The following is a 17,879-nucleotide window of genomic DNA, read 5'->3' on the forward strand; positions in this document are numbered from 1 at the left end:
CCAATAAAAAAATACACTTTACTGTGTGGACTTCAGGGTCTGCAGGGGCAGCACGGCAGGTGTGCGGGGAGCAGAGCATGCAGAGCGCCAGCCAGTGCATGGGATGTGGCAAAGCGGCCCCTCTGCTGGGCTTGGCACCTGGCCCCTGGGCTCCTCCGACTGCCCTGAGAGGACTCTCGGGGCTCGGCTGTTTCCCTCTCCCCAACCAGGAAACTCTGGTTGAGCAGATGGAGTGGGAGGGACAGCCTTCTGGACAATTGGGTGTCTGGGGCTCCGGCCACCCTTAGAGCCTCCAGTCGGGGCCCAGTACCCGAGCTGGGGGTGGGGTGGGCAGAGAAGCTGGCTCGGCTCAGCCAGAAGCGGCACACACAAGGAAGGAGGGCGTGGGAGCCCACACCTGCCAATCCAGCCCCGAGCTCCTCAGCAGTTTTGTCTCTTTTGATTAAACATCTAAGGAACATCGAGTTCATGGACGTGTTTTCTTCTTCTCCGTCTTCCTGAAACACCCAGAATGGAGATGCAGAGACCTGCCGCGAGCAAGGTTCCTGGGGAGCACCTGGCACTTTGGGAGCAGATAAAGTTGGAGGGAGGAGGGATGAAGGACCAGGTCCGGCCACAAGCAGGGGACGGACAGCAGCAAAGCCAGCAGCCAGGGCTTGTCTGGGACAGGGCAGGTGTGCAGGCGTGTGCAGGTGTGTGCACGTGCAGGGGCCGTGCGCTGGCCCCAGAGGCCTGGAGCGCACGCCAAGCACTTGCTTTGGGAAGGACACTGAGCAGTAATTGTGAAAAGCAAGGACACGACCGGCCATCACACTGTCCGTGGGGGTGGACAGAGTGGCTGGGAGCCCTGGATTGTCCCTCCTGGGCTACAGCAGGACTTGGGTGGCATCGTTCTGGCTCACACAGCAGGGGCCCTTCCAGCCGCCTACCAGGCTGCCTCCACTGCCAGTGGATGGTCTGAGAGGCTGCCATGGCATTTAGGGTGGGCCAGAGACAAGGCAGAGCACACGCCTGCAGGGCGGCCAGGTGGACGTGAAGGCCCAGCTGCCCAGGAACCCAGGGCCTCGAGGGGGTGGCAGTGGCCTCAAGCATCCTGTGCCGTGGAAGGCCAGCTCACTTCCAGCAGTGCTCCAGGGAGCTGTGGGGCTGGATCTTGAGCTTCTGGGGGCAGAGCAGCTTGGTGAAGGCCCGGCGGAAGCTATAGTGGCACAGCGGGTAGAGGACGGGGTTGACGGCCGAGTTGGCCCACAGCAGCCAGAAAGACGTCTCGTACCAGTAGTCGGGGATGCAGTGGCCATGGCAGGCGGCCCGAATGATCATCAGGAGTGTGTAGGGGGCCCAGCAGAGCCCAAAGATGCTCACGATGACGGCCAGTGACTTGGCTACCTTCTTGTCCCGCGAAAGCCGAAAGCGCTGAGTGATGCTCTGGGACACCATCTTCATGCGCTTCTCGAGGGACGCTGAGGACGCGGATGGCTTGGAGCCGCGCTTGAGTGAGCGAGGCCTCTCGGTGCCCCTTGAGGAGCTGCCGGAGCTGGAGGTGGGCGAGGCCGCGGCACCCCCACCGCTACCACCCCCGAGGGCCACCTCCCCTGGCTCAGGGCCTGGGGTCACCTCGCTGACCCCCACCCCGTACCTGTGCAGCGGCACGGCCTCCCCGCACCCTTTCTGCCAGCATCCCCAGCAGCTGGGTGCGGCAGGCGGTGGAGAGGGCTGGGCCTCCGGTGGAAGCTCGGTGGTGGCTGCCTCGCGCACTCCATCCAGCCGGACACGGGTGCGCCTCTGGATGTTCAGGTAGATGCTGAGGTTGAAGAAGGTGACACTGAGGAAAGGGGTGAAGAACTCGAGGGTGGAGGCCGTGATGAGGAAGTACCAGTTGTAGAAGAACTCGGCGTAGCAGTGGCCCTCGGGGATGGAGCTGCCGCCAGACAGGTACTCCCAACTGAGGATGGCGGGTCCATAGAGCAGGAAGGCCAGCACCCACACCAGCACCATCTTCTGCACCGCCCGCCGCGTGTCACCCTGCTGGGCCCGGTAAGAGACCTGCAGCAGGACACGCTGGGTCAGGAGGCAAGGGGACTGAGCCCAGGGCACAGTGCCGCCCAGAGCTCTGGGCAGCCTCCAGGCTTCTGTGCAGGGCTCTCCTCAGCAAAGATGCCTTCCCTTATCCTCCATGAACCCCCGGTAGGCTGAGGCCTGTGACTCTCCCATGGGCTCAGAACCGCCCCTCAGAATCCTAATATTGTGCCAGGCTGCCTGTCAGCTGTGTGCTCCCCAGGAGTCACGTCACTGTCCAGTCCTTTGAGGACCTGCCGTGTGCCCTGCTCTGTGCTCGGCATCTTTGATATCATCTCATTTAATCTTCATGGCTGCTCCACCCTGGCCCCCACATTCTTGATGGCTCAGGTCAGGCAGGAAAGACCACAGGGGGAGGGGCTCCACAGGCAGAGCTGACTCCAAACCCACGCTCTCTGCACCCTGACCCGCTGCCTCCCTAGACTAGGACAGACACAGCCCCAGCAGAGGGAGCCTGGCAGAGCCGTCAGAGGAGATGGCACCAGACTGACCTCTGCTGCAGTGCTGCAGCCAGCCCTGTGCCTGCGTGACTCCGACATGGGAAGTGTGGGCAGTCCAGGGTCCCTAAGTGTGGCCTCTCACACCCAGGGCAGCTCGTGGAGCCTGTCTTTCTGAGGCACACACACACCCGTGGGGAGGTTCTACCAAGGGCCCTTGGCCCCACATAGTCCCTTAGTTCCAGGGACTTTGGACCTGCTCCAGGGTGGAGGCTGGAGTGACCCCATCCTTCAGGTCCACACGGCCCCTTCTGCCCAAACCAGGACCAGTCCTACTGGCAGCAGACGGCTACTGAGCAGGCAGGTGGCTACAGAGTGCCTGAGGTGAGCAGACCCCAAGCCCACCCAGCACCGCCCATTCAGAAGTGGCCGTACCCCCTGCCTGGTGCGTCTCCTGGCCGCCTCTGGACACCCTGCCCCCTGAGAGCGAACATGGGCACCCATATCCCAGACTCACGGCTCGGGTGACCGACAGGAAGCGGTCATAGCTGATGAGCACGATATTGAAGACAGAGGAGGTGCAGAGCAGGTAGTCCACCACCAACCACAGCTTGCAGAGGCCCCGGCCGAAGGGCCAGCGACCGGTCAGCACATAGGGCACATACAGTGGGATGCAGAACGCCCCTGTGGGAGAGGAGGGCCATGGCTGGGCAGGGGCCTGGGGTCAGACCCCCCACAGCAGGACATGGGGTCACATAATGGGCCCCTTTCTGGGACCAGCAATCCACCCTCCGCCTCCTTCCTAGGCATGCTCTGAGCCCTGCACCTGGCCTCCAACCCTTGCCCCACTTCCAGCCCCACTGTGTTCCTGGACTTGGGAGCAGGAAAAAGCTCCAGCGGTAGGGCCCACTGGGCACAAGGAGACCCAAAGCGTCATTCCTGGCCTTTTGCTAGTCCTCCCAGTGCCTGAAGGAAGGAAAGAGAATTTCCTTCCTCTCTGCCCCGCTGCACCCCAGCTCCTATCTTGGCCTTTGGGCAGCTCCTCCTCATCAGCTCAGAAGCCGGGAAAACATTTCTCCGGACTCAAAGGGCACTTGACTGCTGCCATGCGGGCGGCTCCCACCGCCAAGCACCGCTCTGAGCAGCTGGCAGACGCTCCTCTCAGCCCCAACAGGTGTCTGGCGCTCCGGCCCCCTCCTTGCGCCCCGCCCCCCCTCCAGCCGGCAGCAGCGCACGGACACGTGAGAGCGCGCGCTTCAGAGCATCTCCCCAACCCCCCCTTCCCCGCGGCCTCCTCCCCCAACACGGCTCTAAAAATCTCCCTTCCACGTCCCCTCCCCCCAGCCTCCCCCCAGCGCCCTCCCCGCGTCCTGAGTCCGCTGCAGCCTTTGTTTGGCTACGGCGCAAGAGCCCGCGCTGCACCGTGGCCTCAGCGCCTTGCGCCTTGCTGAGCGCCCGCTCTTTCGGACCCCTTCCCCGGGGACGTCCTTCCCCAGCCCGAGTCCCGGGCCCGGGAGGCAAGGAACTTCCCCTGTGCCCACCTCCCCAAAGTCCTGGACACACCCTACCCAGGCCTGGCTTCCTAGCGGGGTGTGTCCCCGAGGAAAAGCACCCTAGGTCCACGTTCCAATCCCCGCTGACCCGACCCGGCTGGGCGCCCCTGACTCTGGAGGGGGCTGGGGGCTTTACCCACGAGGAAGTCGGAGATGGCGAGGTTGAGCAGAAAGAAGTTGTTTTGCGTGCGGAGGCTCGAATCCGCCACGAAGGCGAGCATGACCAGCGCGTTGCCCAGCACCGTGGCCACGATGAGCAGCGCCATGAGCGCCGCCAACACCGCGGTCCAGGCGGCGGAGAAGCCGCGCGCCCCGCCCGCCGCCGCCGCCGCCGCCTCGCCCGCCAGCGCCCCCGACGCGTTCAGCGGCCCGTCGGGCGGTGAGCGCTCCATGGCCCGGCCGGCTCACGGGACGCGGGGGCGCGGGGCAGGGTGCGGACCGCCGGCCGGGCGGCCAGGAGTGGCCCCGGTCCGGGAGCCTGGTCTTTGCGGGCTCTCGGCCCGGCTGGGTTCCCCGTTGGGTGCCCGGCGCATGGTCCGCGGGCGCCGAGACGGGGGTCGGGGCGGGCCGCGCCCAGGGAGCCCGGCCCGGAATCTGAGCCGAACCGGCCCAGCGGCACGACCGTTGCAGCCCGAGCGGACCCGGGGCGGAGCTGGAGCCGGAGCCGCTGCTTGAGCGTCCGTGCGCCCGGAGTGCCGCGCGCAGCAGAGTGAGCCCCGCGCCCAGCCCGCGGCCCCCGGCGCCCCGCGCAGCACCCCCGCCATTGGCTGCCGCCCTCGCCCCGCCCCCGCCCCGCCCGGCGCCGGCAGCACCACGGACAGCGCCGCGTGCCCGCCGGGCCGCCGGAGCCCCAGCTCGAGTGCGCACGCCGGCTGGCGAAGAGCCTGGCACGGCGGGCGCCCGAGCTAGGGGCTCGCCTGCGATCAACCGCCCGCGCACACAGGAGCCAATCTCTGGGCCGCTTGACCTGCCCCGTGTCCTTTGTCCCAGTGACCCCTGGCTGGCTCTCATCGGGATCTGGGGCGCCTGAGGGGGTCCGGAGTGGGAGTGAGGGGAAACTCCTGCATCCGCGCTCAGGGGAACTTGCCCCCACGGGACCCCCTCCTCGTTTCACCCTTCGAGCAAGCAAGACTCCGAGAAAGGAATCTCCCGAGGAGAAAGGATGGGAGGGGTCTCCTATAGCCGGTGCCCTGGTCAGGGGTTTGCTCCACCCCCCATATGCGTGGGACTTTGGGTCTCACTTTCCCTTGGGCAGGACCCAGGGCAGGGTCCAGGGTGACCTGCAAGGCGCAGACAGATGTGGAGTTACATAAGGGAAGATGGGGAACCAGCGAACCCAGCCGGGAAGGCAGCGTGCCCACCCTGAGCTCAGGGGGCCGTAGGCTGGGGGAAAGCGACCGTCGGCCTGGCACCCAGCCTCGGGGTCCCCCGGTGGACAGCGCGGTGGGGAGGTCGCTGATGCGGGGACAGACGAGGTCACTGCGCTCCAGGCGCAGCTAAGGCGGCGCGCTGCGTTAGCGCCTGCGGGAGGGACTGGGGGGAGAGCGGCAGGAGGGAGCGCCCCCTCCCCCAGGCACAAGCGCTCAGATAGACAGGGTCAAGGACGAGACACACACAGCGAGACAGACAGACACGCCCGTAGGCAGACACACAGACACCCACAGACCAGGGAAACAGCCACCCAGCGTCAGGCTGGGGACCCACGAACGGCAGTTAGACACACACACATCAGACAGCAGACAGCGAGGGAACACAGCCCGAGGGAGAGGGAAGCAGCGACTCCGCTCAGTCGCCAGCGGCGCACATCCGCGGAAGCCTCAGAACAGAAAGGCGCGTCTGCGCATGGGGGTAGGGACGGGAGGCTGGGGGAGGGGCTGCAGAGGGACCCCAGATGCTGGCACTCACAGGCACCCCCACACTTACATCAGCTTCCTGGTCAAGCTGGGACATATCCCTCCTCTAGCCCTGAGGTGCTTTAGAAAGTTTGGGGAGGGAGGGGTGCTGGGCTCCCTGTCCCCCTCCCCAGGGCTGACTGCAGGGAGGAGACCCCAGCCCCTCACCCCAGCCCCAGAGGATGCGTGATGATTCTATGGCATCTTGCAGCTTATGCTGGGGGAGAGCTGTTGAGACTCCAGCTCACCACCCCGCACCCAAGCCCTCTCTCAGTACCTCCCCACTACCAGCAGTCTTTCCCCTCTTACAGGCTCCCTCAGCTCCCCTTGACTGCACCCCGACTTTCATGGTGGACCAGCCTGCACCAGGAACAAGCACCAGCTGGTGGGTAGACAAGCCAAGGCAGAGAGCTCATAGAGTGGGCAGCCAGGCACTCCCACCGTTTAAGCCTTCCCGCGTCACTGGTGCTGGGTGAGGACCTCACGTCCCTGTGCTCAGCCACGGGCATCCCAGGGCCGGCTCTGGCTAGTCGTGCTTTGTGGGCACACCTCCACCCCCTCCCCAGGTCTCCGGAGATGGAGTTGGATGGGGGTTTGGAGAGGGGCTCTGGCCCTCTCCTCACTGGCTGGGAGCCTGTTCCCCAGCCTCAGCTGCTGTCCTGGGTGGAGGGCTGAGTCGAGGGGTGTCTGAGCAGAGGGCAACCCCTTTACAGTCTCAGTCAAGTTCCATATGGTGTCAGTGTTCTCCAGCTTTCCCTGGTGGTCTCATACCACAGCAGCTGGAGCAGGGATGTGATGGGGGGAGGGTGGACTCAGCTCAGACCCTGGCACTGGAGACCCAGCTGTGTGCCTTGGGGGAGTTACTCAGAGTGTGGAGACTTGGAAAGGAGGCCATCAGAAGCAGGAAGGCCACAGCTGGCCCAGAGGTTTGAGGTTGGCCGTGGCTGTGTGCGGTGAGCGCCCCCTATCGGCACATACACGCATGACCTCATGAGCCCCCATATTCGCCCTACAAGGCGATAGGACCAGCAGCCTGCGCAGAGCCCAGGAAGCCACCAGCCCAAGTCACACAAGAACAGAGACCCTTCTCTTAATGGCCACACTCCTGGCCCAGCCCTGAGATCAAGGCCTCTGAGGTCACCAAAGGTACCAACTCTTGGGGCCTTGACTTTGGGTGGACGGGGACCTAGAGTCCTCTGTGCTGGGTCCAACTTGGCCAAGGCAGTTTGGGATAAATGAGGAAGGTCCCCACGTGGCTGTTCACAGAGCCTCCTGCCTTGAGGTCTCTGTCCCAAGGACGGGTATTCAAACCCCAGAATGGCAAGGAACCGCCCCAAGACACCGGGAAAGGCTGGCTGAGGGTAGGAGACATAGGCCCCTCTTCTCAGCTCACCAGGATATCCTCGGAGATTATGGCCTGCAGCTTGAGTTTCTCCATTTATCAAAACAGCCAGCATTTGGGATTCAAAATGTCCAGTCCAACAAGGAAGCAATGTCCCGACCACATAAGCCCTAGATTAGAGAAATCAGACCCCCTGCAAGCCCTCACAGAGGAGAAGCCTATCCACTGACTGGCTGATTCATTCATTCATCCACCCAACAAGGTTTTAATGAAAGTGAAAGTGTTAGTCACTCAGTCGTGTCTGACTCTTTGTGATCCCATGGACTGTAGCCCACCAGGTTCCTTGTCCATGGAATTCTCCAAGCAAGAATACGGGAGTAGGTTGCCATTTCCTTCTCCATGAAAGTTGCTCAGTCGTATCTGACTCTTTGTGGCCCCATGGATTATACAGTCCATGGAATTCTCCAGGCAAGAATACTGGAGTAGGTAGCTGTTCCCTTCTCCAGGGGGTCGTCCCAACCCAGGAATTGAACCCGGGTCTCCTGTGTTGCAGGCGGATTCTTTACCAGCTGAGCTACCGGGGAAGCCCAGGTTTTACTGAGCTCCTACTAAATATCAGGGAACTTCCCTGATGGCTCAGTGGTAAAGGATCCACCTGCTGATGCAGCAGATGTGGGTTTGATCCCTCAGTTGGAAGATACCCCTGGAGAAGGAAATGGCAACCCACTCCAGTATTCTTGCCTGAAAAATCCCATAGACAAAGGAACCTGGCAGGCTACAGTCCATAGGGTTGCAAAGAGTCAGACACGACTGAGCGACTAAACAACAACATAGTATCAGAGTATCAAGCATTCTAATGGAGGGAGGGAAGCGTAACACAGCAGTTAAGCGATGAGTGTGTCAGATAGCTGGGCGTTCCAGAGAGAGAAAAGACCCCAGGCAGGGGATGGAGGGTGCCAGGACAGTGGGCTGGGGGGGGGCACTGCTGCCTCCCTGGCATTTTGAGCCCCTTGGACCCAGGGAGCAACGGTCAGGAGGAGGACTTTCGGTTCTGTTAGGGCTAATTGGCCCCAGTCGGCAGGGGGAGGTGGTGCTGCTGGTACACAGAGTGGCTGGGAGATATGCGGGATCAGGGCCCTCCTGGCACTGTGGTAACTCTCACAGGAAGACCTCTGAGAACTGCAGAGGTTACAGCGAGGAGGTTGTGGACTGGAGAGTGGAGGCTGGAGGGGCTGAGCACCAGCTGAGGCCCGGAGACCAGCCGCGGCACAGGGCTGTCCGCCTCCCCACCACCGCACAGATGTGAGCTGCTCAGAGGCCCCTCCACAGGGATGTTGCTGAGAGGAGGGCAGGTGACGCCCCCACCGAGACCAGCCTCTTCTCGGGCATCTCCCCAACGGCCGTGGTGCAGACTTCTGTGTGTGCGGTCTCTGCTCTGGGGCTCACTGTGCTAGCCGCCCCACGCTGTCCCCAGGCAGCGGCTCTGCTTCCAACTGCCCCACTGGAAGACCTTCCTCCATGGGACCGCCTGCCCTTGGCTAGAGCCCACAGAGCCCTGCCCTGCTGCGTGGTGACACAGACCGCTAATGAGAAATAATGAGGACAGTGGAGCTGCCAGCGACCCGCTGCGGGCAACTGTCCTGTTCTCCAGCCAGGGCGCATTTGCCAGGGTGCTTGTCAGCACTCTGGGGCCGAGTGCTGTGACTCCTCTTCACTTTCACTCATTCTGCAGAAGCTCATCTGAATATGGGAATGCAGATTTTTCTGTTTTTGCTCCATGTCTTCCTTTTTTTTCTCTCTCTCTCTCCTGGTGACATTCTGAGCCAGCTCTGGCTGCGTCCTGATGAGCTCAGGGCCCGGGTGTGATCAGGATGGCTCCTGAGGCCACCGCTTTGAAAGAAAAGCTGAATTTTCTGTCTTCGGGGACAAGACTGAACTGGGCCCAGGGCCCTGATGGCAGGAAGGAGGAGAGGACAGGAGAACGAGGATATAGTTGTGGTTTGGCTGCAAATGACACAAATCAACTCAAAAAAGCCTAAGGAAAAGGCATATTTATTGTTGGCCAAGGCTGAAAAGTCCAGGGACTGGGCTTCAGACAGAGCTGCATCCAGGAGCTCAAATACTGACTTCTGTTTTTCCCCTGTGTTCACCTCATTCCCAGGAGTGAGTGTTCCCCTGAGATCTCTTCCCTGCAACTCCAGGCTGCTCTCCTGTGCTCTCGTCTACTCCCCTGAAGGAAGATGGGGTGACAACAGAGCCCCATAATTAGCCCCATTGGCTTGGCATGGATAGTATTGGTGGCCAGCTGCGGCAGCATGGTTTGCGTTTACAGCGACATAGTCAATGACACTGGAACCCCACCCCTGGCGGTCGTCCCCTGTGGGTCCCATGTGCCTCCACCACTTCCCCAGACAGCACCTTTGTTGGCAGTGCCCAGGGAGCCCATGCCTGGTCCTGGGTGAACAGCGGACCTGGACACTGAGAGCCCAGTGGGAGACCCCTGAGATGAAGTTCATGAATGGGGGTTAGTTGAGGTAGCTGGGCCAGGGAATGCAGCGATGGCTCTCCCTGGGCATCTGTGTCTTCTTGTGCCTGGTTGCTGTGAGTGCAGAATCCTGGGCAAGAGTGAGGTGAGAGGGTGAGGGGAGTGAGGCAAGGGACTGAGGGAGGAGGGGAAGCTCTCTGCACAGGACTGCAGGGCCTGGGCAGGAAGGGGCTGGGGTCCTCCCCAGCGGTGGTTGCAGGAAGGAGGCTGACAGCCCTCCCGACCCTGTCTGTGCCCAGCCCTCCTGTAGCCAGTCCTGCCAGCTCAGAGGCAAGGTCTGCCATCAATGGCCCCAGAAAACAGAGCTCTGGGGCCTTGGTGTCCATGTGGTGGGAGGGGAGATAGCTCAGGCTGGAGGGAGCACAGAAAGCCCGGGGAGCTGATCGGAGCGGGGACCGGATCCTGAGTCTAAATTTTCTCACCCACTGCCCTTTCCTCCTACAGACAGCACCCGCCCGCAGAGATGTTAGCACAAGAGCAGGGACCTCAGGAAGGCTCCCTGGAGAAGGTGTAATCTATGGGCATGTGAAAAGCTGCCAGGGGAGGTGCTGGGGGAGGCAGAGAGGTAGTGACGCTCTTTTCCGAGGACAAGGTGCTGTGCCTCTGGAAGTCCCTCTGGGACCCGGTCTGTGGCTCTGGATGTGCCCTCTCCCCAGGGTTGGCCGTCCAGTCTTTGCTGAGGGAGTGGATGAAACCAGCTGCATCTCTGCAGATTCTCTCAATGCACTAAAAATGCATAAATCAAGGAGAAAACAGGAAAGAAGAGCAAAGGGAGACCTTTCTCTGGGGTGCCTTCTCCAGAGCCCCGGGTGAGGCTGGATGTGGGCTGGTGTGTGGCTTCAGGAGGCCCCCAGATCCAGCTGTGGGGGCTGGTCCCAGCCTGGGATCTTCCCCTGGAGCCCCAGGAGTGTTTGATGGGGCTGCCCGTGGCCCTGATCAGCAGCATCATGTGTCATTGGGACTGGGGGCCTGAGCCAAGCATAGGCCGTGCATCCCACCAAGACTCTCCAGGGCCTGCAGACCAGATCCTGATCAGACTTGGACAGTAAGTGTCAAACCCCCTGGGATCACTGAGCCAAGCCAGGGTGGACAGGCTGCTCTGATGAGGGGCTGTGGCAGTGGGTGAGTATAGGCCCACGTGTGTAAGCAGTAGGGGATGCCCAGCTCTGCCCAGCCTGACCCCCAGATCCTCTCCCACACTGCAGCTGCACCCCAACCCCAAAGCTTCCTGCTGTGGTCTCAGCCCCGCAGTCTTGAGTGTGAGGCAAGGGCTGGGGGTGGGCGCTGAGCCACAGCTTTGTCTGGACGTCTGGCTGGCTGCCATCTGCCTGCCCCCGGAGGCCCTGCCCTGGCAGAGGATGTCCCTGTGCTGCACCCTGTGCCCAGCAGCACCACTGTCACAGCAGGCCAGAGCCCAAAGGCATCATCCTGACTGACCTTACTCTGACTTGCTTGCCCTGCTGGGTTCCTGCCCCAGTCTGGGCCTCTCCTGGGGTGACCAGATGGGGTGGCCCTGGTGACAATGCTGATGAGATGACCTGGGCCAGGTGACCCCAGTCCATTCTGCAGCCCCATGCCTGGGGTTGAGGCTGGGCACGCTGGGCTGGGGCAGCACACCCGTTCATGGGCCAGCGAAGCACTCCCCATGGATGGTCACAGTGAGGGTAGGGTAGTTGGTCTGGGGCAGGGGGCTGGGTGGCCGCTGGGCTGGGCATTTTGGGATCACGGGGATCTGACTCCCATGCAGGCACCACCTGCCTGGCTACTGCCCTACTCTGCTCTGGGGTTGAGGCTGAGAGGCCGACGGCCCCCTCCCCAGAACCCGTCAGGAGCCCTCAGGCCCTGCCCTGGAACCACAGGCCACCTCCTTCTCTTCCTAGCATAGGCACCCCTGCCCGCCACACCGCCTTCCCCTCCCAGAAGCCCCCAGGGTTACTCTAGGTCTCCCCATCTGGCCTGACTGCTGTGTACTGGGGTGCAGAGAGCATGTGTGTATGTGTGTGCATGCGTGTGTGGGTATGTCATGCAAGAGTGGTGTGAGCCCCAGGCACACGCACAGTGCCCTGACCCTACGGGGGATGGGGGGGGCAGGAAGCCCTGGGTCTCTCTTCCTCACAAGGCAGCCTTCAGGGGATTCAGAAGACGAGGCCTACTTTGGGAGCTGCTTCCTGCAGGAGACAAGCCCAGTCCCGGAGCCGCACCTCTGTTTACTCCCTGAATCCCCGGTGCTCCGGCAGCCCTTTGGGGAACCTGTGCCTGTCAGGAAAATAACTGACCGAGCGGCTCAGTGCTGGAGGGTACAGTTAATGAAGATGTCCCCTGAGTCCTCGAGGAGGTGTATACACATGTGTCTGTATGTGTGTGTAAGTACATTTGTGTACACCTGTGTGTGTCTGTGACTATATATGTGTATGTGTCTCTGTACACATGTGTCTGGGTGCTTTTCAGTGTGATGTGTGCATGGGGGCCTGGCTGTGTGTCTATGAGTCAGTGTATGTGTCTGAGCACACACGTGCATAGGTGTGTGTCTGTGGGTGTGTTTCTGACTCCAGCGGGGGTGGGGCTCCTCCATCCCACCCTGTAGGGACAGGCCAGAGAAGTGTCCCCTTCCCTCCACAGTGATTCTGACGTGGGACCAGGTCCTGGACCAGGGTAGGGGTCATGGGGTCAAGAGATTGCTCCAGAATCAGCCCCCTCCCCTAGCCTGGGCACAAGTCTCAGTTGCTCATTGGCTACACACACACGCACACAGACACACAAACACACACTTCTGCACACACTCACCCACAGCTAGAGATTGCAACATAGAAACAAGTGGACAGCCTCTACCAGGGCCGGAGTTGGGGGTGGGGAGTGAGCTCAGCAGACACAGGGGCCGGGGGATCACAGGCTGGGGTTCCGGGATCAGCACCTTGCAGGTCTTGCCCTGGGAGCTGGGGGCCTTTGCTCAGAAGCCATTGGCTTTTCTTAGGCTCGGCTGGCCAGTGGCTGCGCTGGGAGGCTGGCCTGACTTGGGCCACGAATGGAAAGTGGCCACGTTGGGCTGTGACTCAGAACCACAAAGTCCTAGCCCCCGACCAGAGCCTTGCTCTCTGTAGGGGCACAGTGGGACCACCTGCGCCCTCCCCACAGCCCTGGGTGCTGGTTACCCCAGTGGGACCCCTGCCTACTGTCCCAGTCCCTGCCCACCTTCCCACCTCTGCCCACTCCCTCACACTCCTCCCGACTCCCTCACACCCCTGCCCCCTCTCGCACGCCCCTGGCAGACCTCAGTTTGGGTCCACCTTTTCCTGGCATTGCATAATCCTCTCACATTTTCTAAATTTGACCAGCTGATTCATGCAGAGCTGGAAATGTTCATGTAACAAGTAGCTAAGTTCACTGGAAGGCTCTTCACTGGGAAGCCCAGATGGACAGACCCAGATGGACAGAGGTCTCCCTGACATGCATGGAGAAGTGGGCGGGGAAATCTTGGCTCAATAGGGCATGCATCTGATGGTTCTTTGGTGGTGGGCCTCCTTCAGGCCTGGCTGGATCCAGGAGCACAGCGACTTGTGAGCCTGTGTCTCCCAGCCCAGCTCTCCCCTTGGTGTGGCCCCTCCAGGCTGACATCCCATCACTCACAGCCCTGGCAGCAGATGCGGGGGGCCCTTGCCCAAGACCATGGCCTGACTACTTATCTCAAAATGAGGTAGTGAGGTCCCCAATTCCAGTCTCCTGCCACTGATAGGGCCAGAGGTGGGATCAGCCTGTGGGAGGTTCTGGGGCCTTTGCTAGAATACAGGGTTGGGAGCACTGGATGCTCATCACAGGGGTCCACGCCCGTGCCCTCAGGTCCTACAAGGGCCTCACCACTGGGGAAACAGGCTGCTTGGAGAGGTCTTGTGTGAGCAAGTGGCTGAGCCTGGACTTGGGGGCTGCAGGTTCCTCCCAAACCCCAGCCCACTGCTGTTGCCCAGCCCACTCCCACAACTGCCTGCTGGCCTCCAGAGCACCTGCTATGTGAGCTCAGCTAGGAGCCCAGGAGGCAGCGAGGGTTCCCGAGGCCCATGAATGGCGGAAGGTGCCAGGCTAACTCGGTCTTCAGGGGTGTCTCAGGGGGGCCCCAGTCCTGAAAGCTGAAGCTCCAGGCTGTGGGCCTCTTGGCTAGACCTCCTTCCAGTGGCTGGGGCAAGGCTGCACAATTGCCCAGCATGAGGCCTATTATCAGCCCCTTTGTCTCTTTCCCAGAACAAAGCTGGCCTGCTTGCCCAGCCAGCCCCCTTGCCTGGAGGGCACGGAGCCACCAGGCTGGCTGCCTGTAAGTCCTGTGGCCCTGGAAGTGGAAAGCTAGCACCCCATGGGCACCAATTCCTGCCCCGAATCCTCCCCAGGATGGCTACGGAAGGTGTGGGTCCCAGTGCAAGACTAAAATGCGGGTCCCTCCTTAGAAGCTAGCAGGGAACAGCACGGAGCCCCCACCACAGTGGCCACCTCTCCCCCACTTCCAGCTGCGACCCTCAGGGGCAGGCCCCCCCCCTCGCTGTGACTGCCTGGCACAGACTGCTAGCGGCCCCTTCCTCTCCCCTTCCCTGCCTTCCTCTCCAGGGACAGAATGGGGGGGCAGCACCCCTAAACTTCCAAAAGTCCCCAAATGCCCTTATGCAAGGCCTCCATCCCCACCCACCGCCACCTGCCAGGAAGGGAGGTGGGGCGGCTGCCACCTGCCCCCTCCCCACTGGCCTTGGCTGCTCCCAGGCAGAAGAATGATTCACCCCCATTCCTGCTCCTGGGCAGGTTTACACTTTGCCCCCTCCCACCTCCACGCCTGGAGCTCCCCTGGCTGGGCCACTCCGACAAATTAAATATAACCCAACCCAAGCTGTCTTCCTCCCTCTTCCACCTGCCCCACTGGTCCCCTGCACACAGATGCGCCTTCACCTCTCCCACTCCACGTGAGCCCCTGGGAAGGGTGGGGAGAGTAGGACCCGAGCAACCCTGCCTGCCTGCAGGTCCCTCACAGTCCCTGGGCCCATGGCTGCTCACGATGGCATCCAGCACCCAGCACAGGGCCAGCAGTGCAGGCAGTGCTCAGCAGTCAGGGCACAGCCAGGAAGAGAGAAACCAGGGCTCAGTCCAGGGACAATGCTAAGGCTCCTGCCTGGCACCAGGCTGGGCATGCAGCAGGTACAAAGGCTGCGAGCTAAGAGTGCCTCTCTGCAGCTGGCACTGCCCCTTCTTTCCGGGCAGCTATTGTGAGCCCACACCATGCCAGGTATCTGCCTGCATTTCTGAGCCTGCAGAGGATGTTGGGGGAGACCTGCAGGCCACAGCAGGGCTGGCCACACATGATCCTCTGGGTGTTCTCAGGGGTCTCTGTCAGGAAAGGCCAGTAGACAGGTCCTCTGACAAGTGACCACACATAATGTTCTTCCCCAGCCCCTTTGTTTTATTCAGACTGGAAATGCACTTAGCTAGAATGTTACTGCTCCACCAAGTGGCATGGGATAAATTTCTGGCTAGTGAGATGTGAACAGAAGTACCTGGTGTTATCTTCAGGAACAGGTTCTCAAAGGGAGCTGATGCACCTGGTGGGGCCCTAGTTCTTTCCTTCACTTCTTCCTTCTGGTCAAATATGCATGTGATGGCTGGAGCACCAGCAGCCATCTTGTGTTGTGAGGTGACACTGAGGCTGGAAGCCCGTATTAGAAGAGTGATACAATAAGGGCTTTCCCAGGTGGCACTAGTGGTAAAGAACACAACTGCCAATGCAGGAGATGTAAGAGATGCAGGTTTGATCCCTGGGTGGGGAAAATCCCCTGGAGGAGGGCATGGCAACCCACTCCAGTGTTCTTGCCTGAGAAATCCCATTGACAGTGGAGCCTGGTGGGCCACAGTCCATGGGGTTGCAGAAGAGTCAAACATGACTGCAGCATCTTAGCATAGCACACAGCACACAATAAGGTAGGAACTGAGTACCTGCCAAACCTAGACAGCCCAGGCTTGCTTGTGTCATGTGAAAAAGAAGTACATTTCTGTTTTGTTAACACCTCTGTTATTCTGGGTTTTCTTATATATGCAGCTCTAACTAATCTTAAAAAGCAGATGCCAAGTAGGCCCAAATGTCCCCCCAACAAGGTAGAAGGCCACTTCAGAGTCATACAAGGCATTCCATAGGGGAAAAAAAGGTCAGTTCAAGTAAATCCTGGGTCTGTCGCAGGCCCTCCTGAGTCCTGGGGGATCCACACCCAACAGAGTGGGAAGGGCCCTGAGAAGAGGGACACTTGTTGGCTTTGTTTAAATAACATTCCCAAACCTGCTTGATAGAGGAACACGTTCCTCTCGAATCACCTAATAGCAGCCAGAATTGGGATTCCATGGCACCTCATTTGGGAAACCCTTCAGAAGGTGAATAGGGCATTTAACTGAGACAGCACACTCAAAGGTACTTGGTCCACAGCTGGGAACACAGTATGTGCTCAGTAAGTGCTAGGGTCCTACTGAAGCTGGAAGTGGGGGCCATGTCAACTCTCAGCACAGAAGTCACCCCAATCCCACCTGGCCCCACATTCCTGCCTGTTCCAGGCCAGCACCCCTGCTCTGCTCTTTCTCCTGTTTCTGTGGGGCAAGGTGGCCCCCTGCAGAGGCCCAGGGGCTGGGGGCAGAGCACTGTGGAATTGGGTGGGATTCACCTGGGGAAGAGTTGGTTTGCAAAGCTGCAGCAGCGAGGAAGGCACAGGGTAAAAAGTTTATAAGAGGAATACATTTTTTTTTGTTTTGGCAGAATTTAATGGGTGCAGATTGCTCAGGTCCCAAAGCCATGGGGAAAAAAAAGAAAAAGCCCTTTGCCGCTGCTATTGATAACTTGTCTCTCTCCACGTGGTGGGTTCAAAACTAAAAATACTCTTCTCCGACGGTGGGGAAGCCGAGCGCTGTCACGTTGCAGAGGAGAGTTGAAAGCTGTGTGGGGAAGGTTCCGCGTGGGCCACGTGAGGGCTGGGGCCCCGCTGCAGTGGCCAGTCACCCTCTGCTCACCCAGGATGCATCCAGACAGAAGATTTCCTAGCATTCCACAGAAGGGGAGAGGGAAACTTCCACTCCGTGGAGCAGGAGGGTGGGCAGGGAGAGGAGTGACCTCAAGGGGGCCTCCCCAGGGGCAAAGGCCAGGTCGGCAACCCCAGGGATGCCTAGCTCTGTTGCTGCTCTGGCCACAGATAGAGATAAAAGATTTACCCAGGCTCAGAAATCTGCTGGAAAGGAAAGTATGAAGCTGGGGACAGAGCAGTGGGCTGCAGGCAGGGCTGGCTCCGCTGGCCCGCTCGGCAGTGTGACCACTGACCCAGATCTCCTGGACCTTCAGATCTGCATCTGAAATAGGTGCCCAGGTATTCCTGGAGCCTGGGGGGCATGGCTCGTGGCCTCTGAGCCTCAGTTTCACCTCTGAAGGGGGAACGATGATCTCTGTTTTGCCTCCTGAAGTGATGGAAGGAAGGAGGATGATGCACGTGAATGTGCCTCCTGAGGGCAAAGTGAGGGCATGTGCTCCCCCACACTGGGGCCTCTGGAGCCCCGGATGCAGGGCTTCGCGCCCACGAGTTCAGTTGGCGACTGAGGGGAGAGGAGTTGTGGGCCACAATATCACCTGATCCTGATTCAAAAGGAGCTGGGACAGGGAGGCTCCAGTCATGCTTACTTGGGGTCAGGGGAAGGTCACAGGCAGACATAACTGCAGGGCTGGTCTGATTTTGGTCTAATCTGAGAGCAAGTGCAGTGGGACCAGACACCCAGCACTTCTCAAACTCTGAGAGCACACACAGGAGGGACCCCGGGGTCCTGAAGAGACTCTGGGGCCAAGCTAGGCCTGAGTGCTCAGGATGAAGGGGACACTGCGATGACCCCTGCAACCACGGGACAGGAGTCAGCTGATGTCCTGGCCGCGAGCCGTGCCCCCCAGGCTCCAGGAATGCCTAGGCACCTATTTCAGATGCAGAGCCTAGTCCAGGAGGTCTGGGCAGGGCTCTGTCTTCCTGGCAAGCTCTGGGGCTGGGCCAGGCA

General features: G+C 60.7%; 1 protein-coding gene across 2 annotated transcripts; it reads right to left on the reverse strand.

Annotated features, from left to right (window-relative positions):
- Nucleotides 1-4: 4 nt before the first annotated feature.
- HRH3 (histamine receptor H3) lies at nt 5-4,795 on the reverse strand. Of its 2 annotated transcripts, XM_086331011.1 has the most exons (4): nt 4,203-4,795; nt 3,031-3,197; nt 1,274-2,043; nt 5-562 (listed from the first exon to the last, which is right to left on the reverse strand). In XM_086331011.1, exons 1-4 carry the CDS (start codon nt 4,456-4,458, stop codon nt 451-453), a joined length of 1,305 nt encoding a protein of 434 aa, XP_086187137.1. In that variant the 5' UTR covers nt 4,459-4,795; the 3' UTR covers nt 5-450. The 2 variants fall into 2 exon arrangements, with proteins under 2 accessions (XP_086187137.1, XP_086187136.1); XM_086331010.1 differs by lacking the exon at nt 5-562 and having other exon boundaries at nt 971-2,043; nt 4,203-4,772.
- Between the last annotated feature and the right edge of the window lie 13,084 nt (nt 4,796-17,879).

This window comes from Bos grunniens, chromosome 13 (assembly GCF_055505025.1).
Source record: "Bos grunniens cultivar Pamir isolate PY7600 chromosome 13, Bosgru_T2T1.0, whole genome shotgun sequence".
Classification (NCBI taxonomy): domain Eukaryota; kingdom Metazoa; phylum Chordata; class Mammalia; order Artiodactyla; family Bovidae; genus Bos; species Bos grunniens.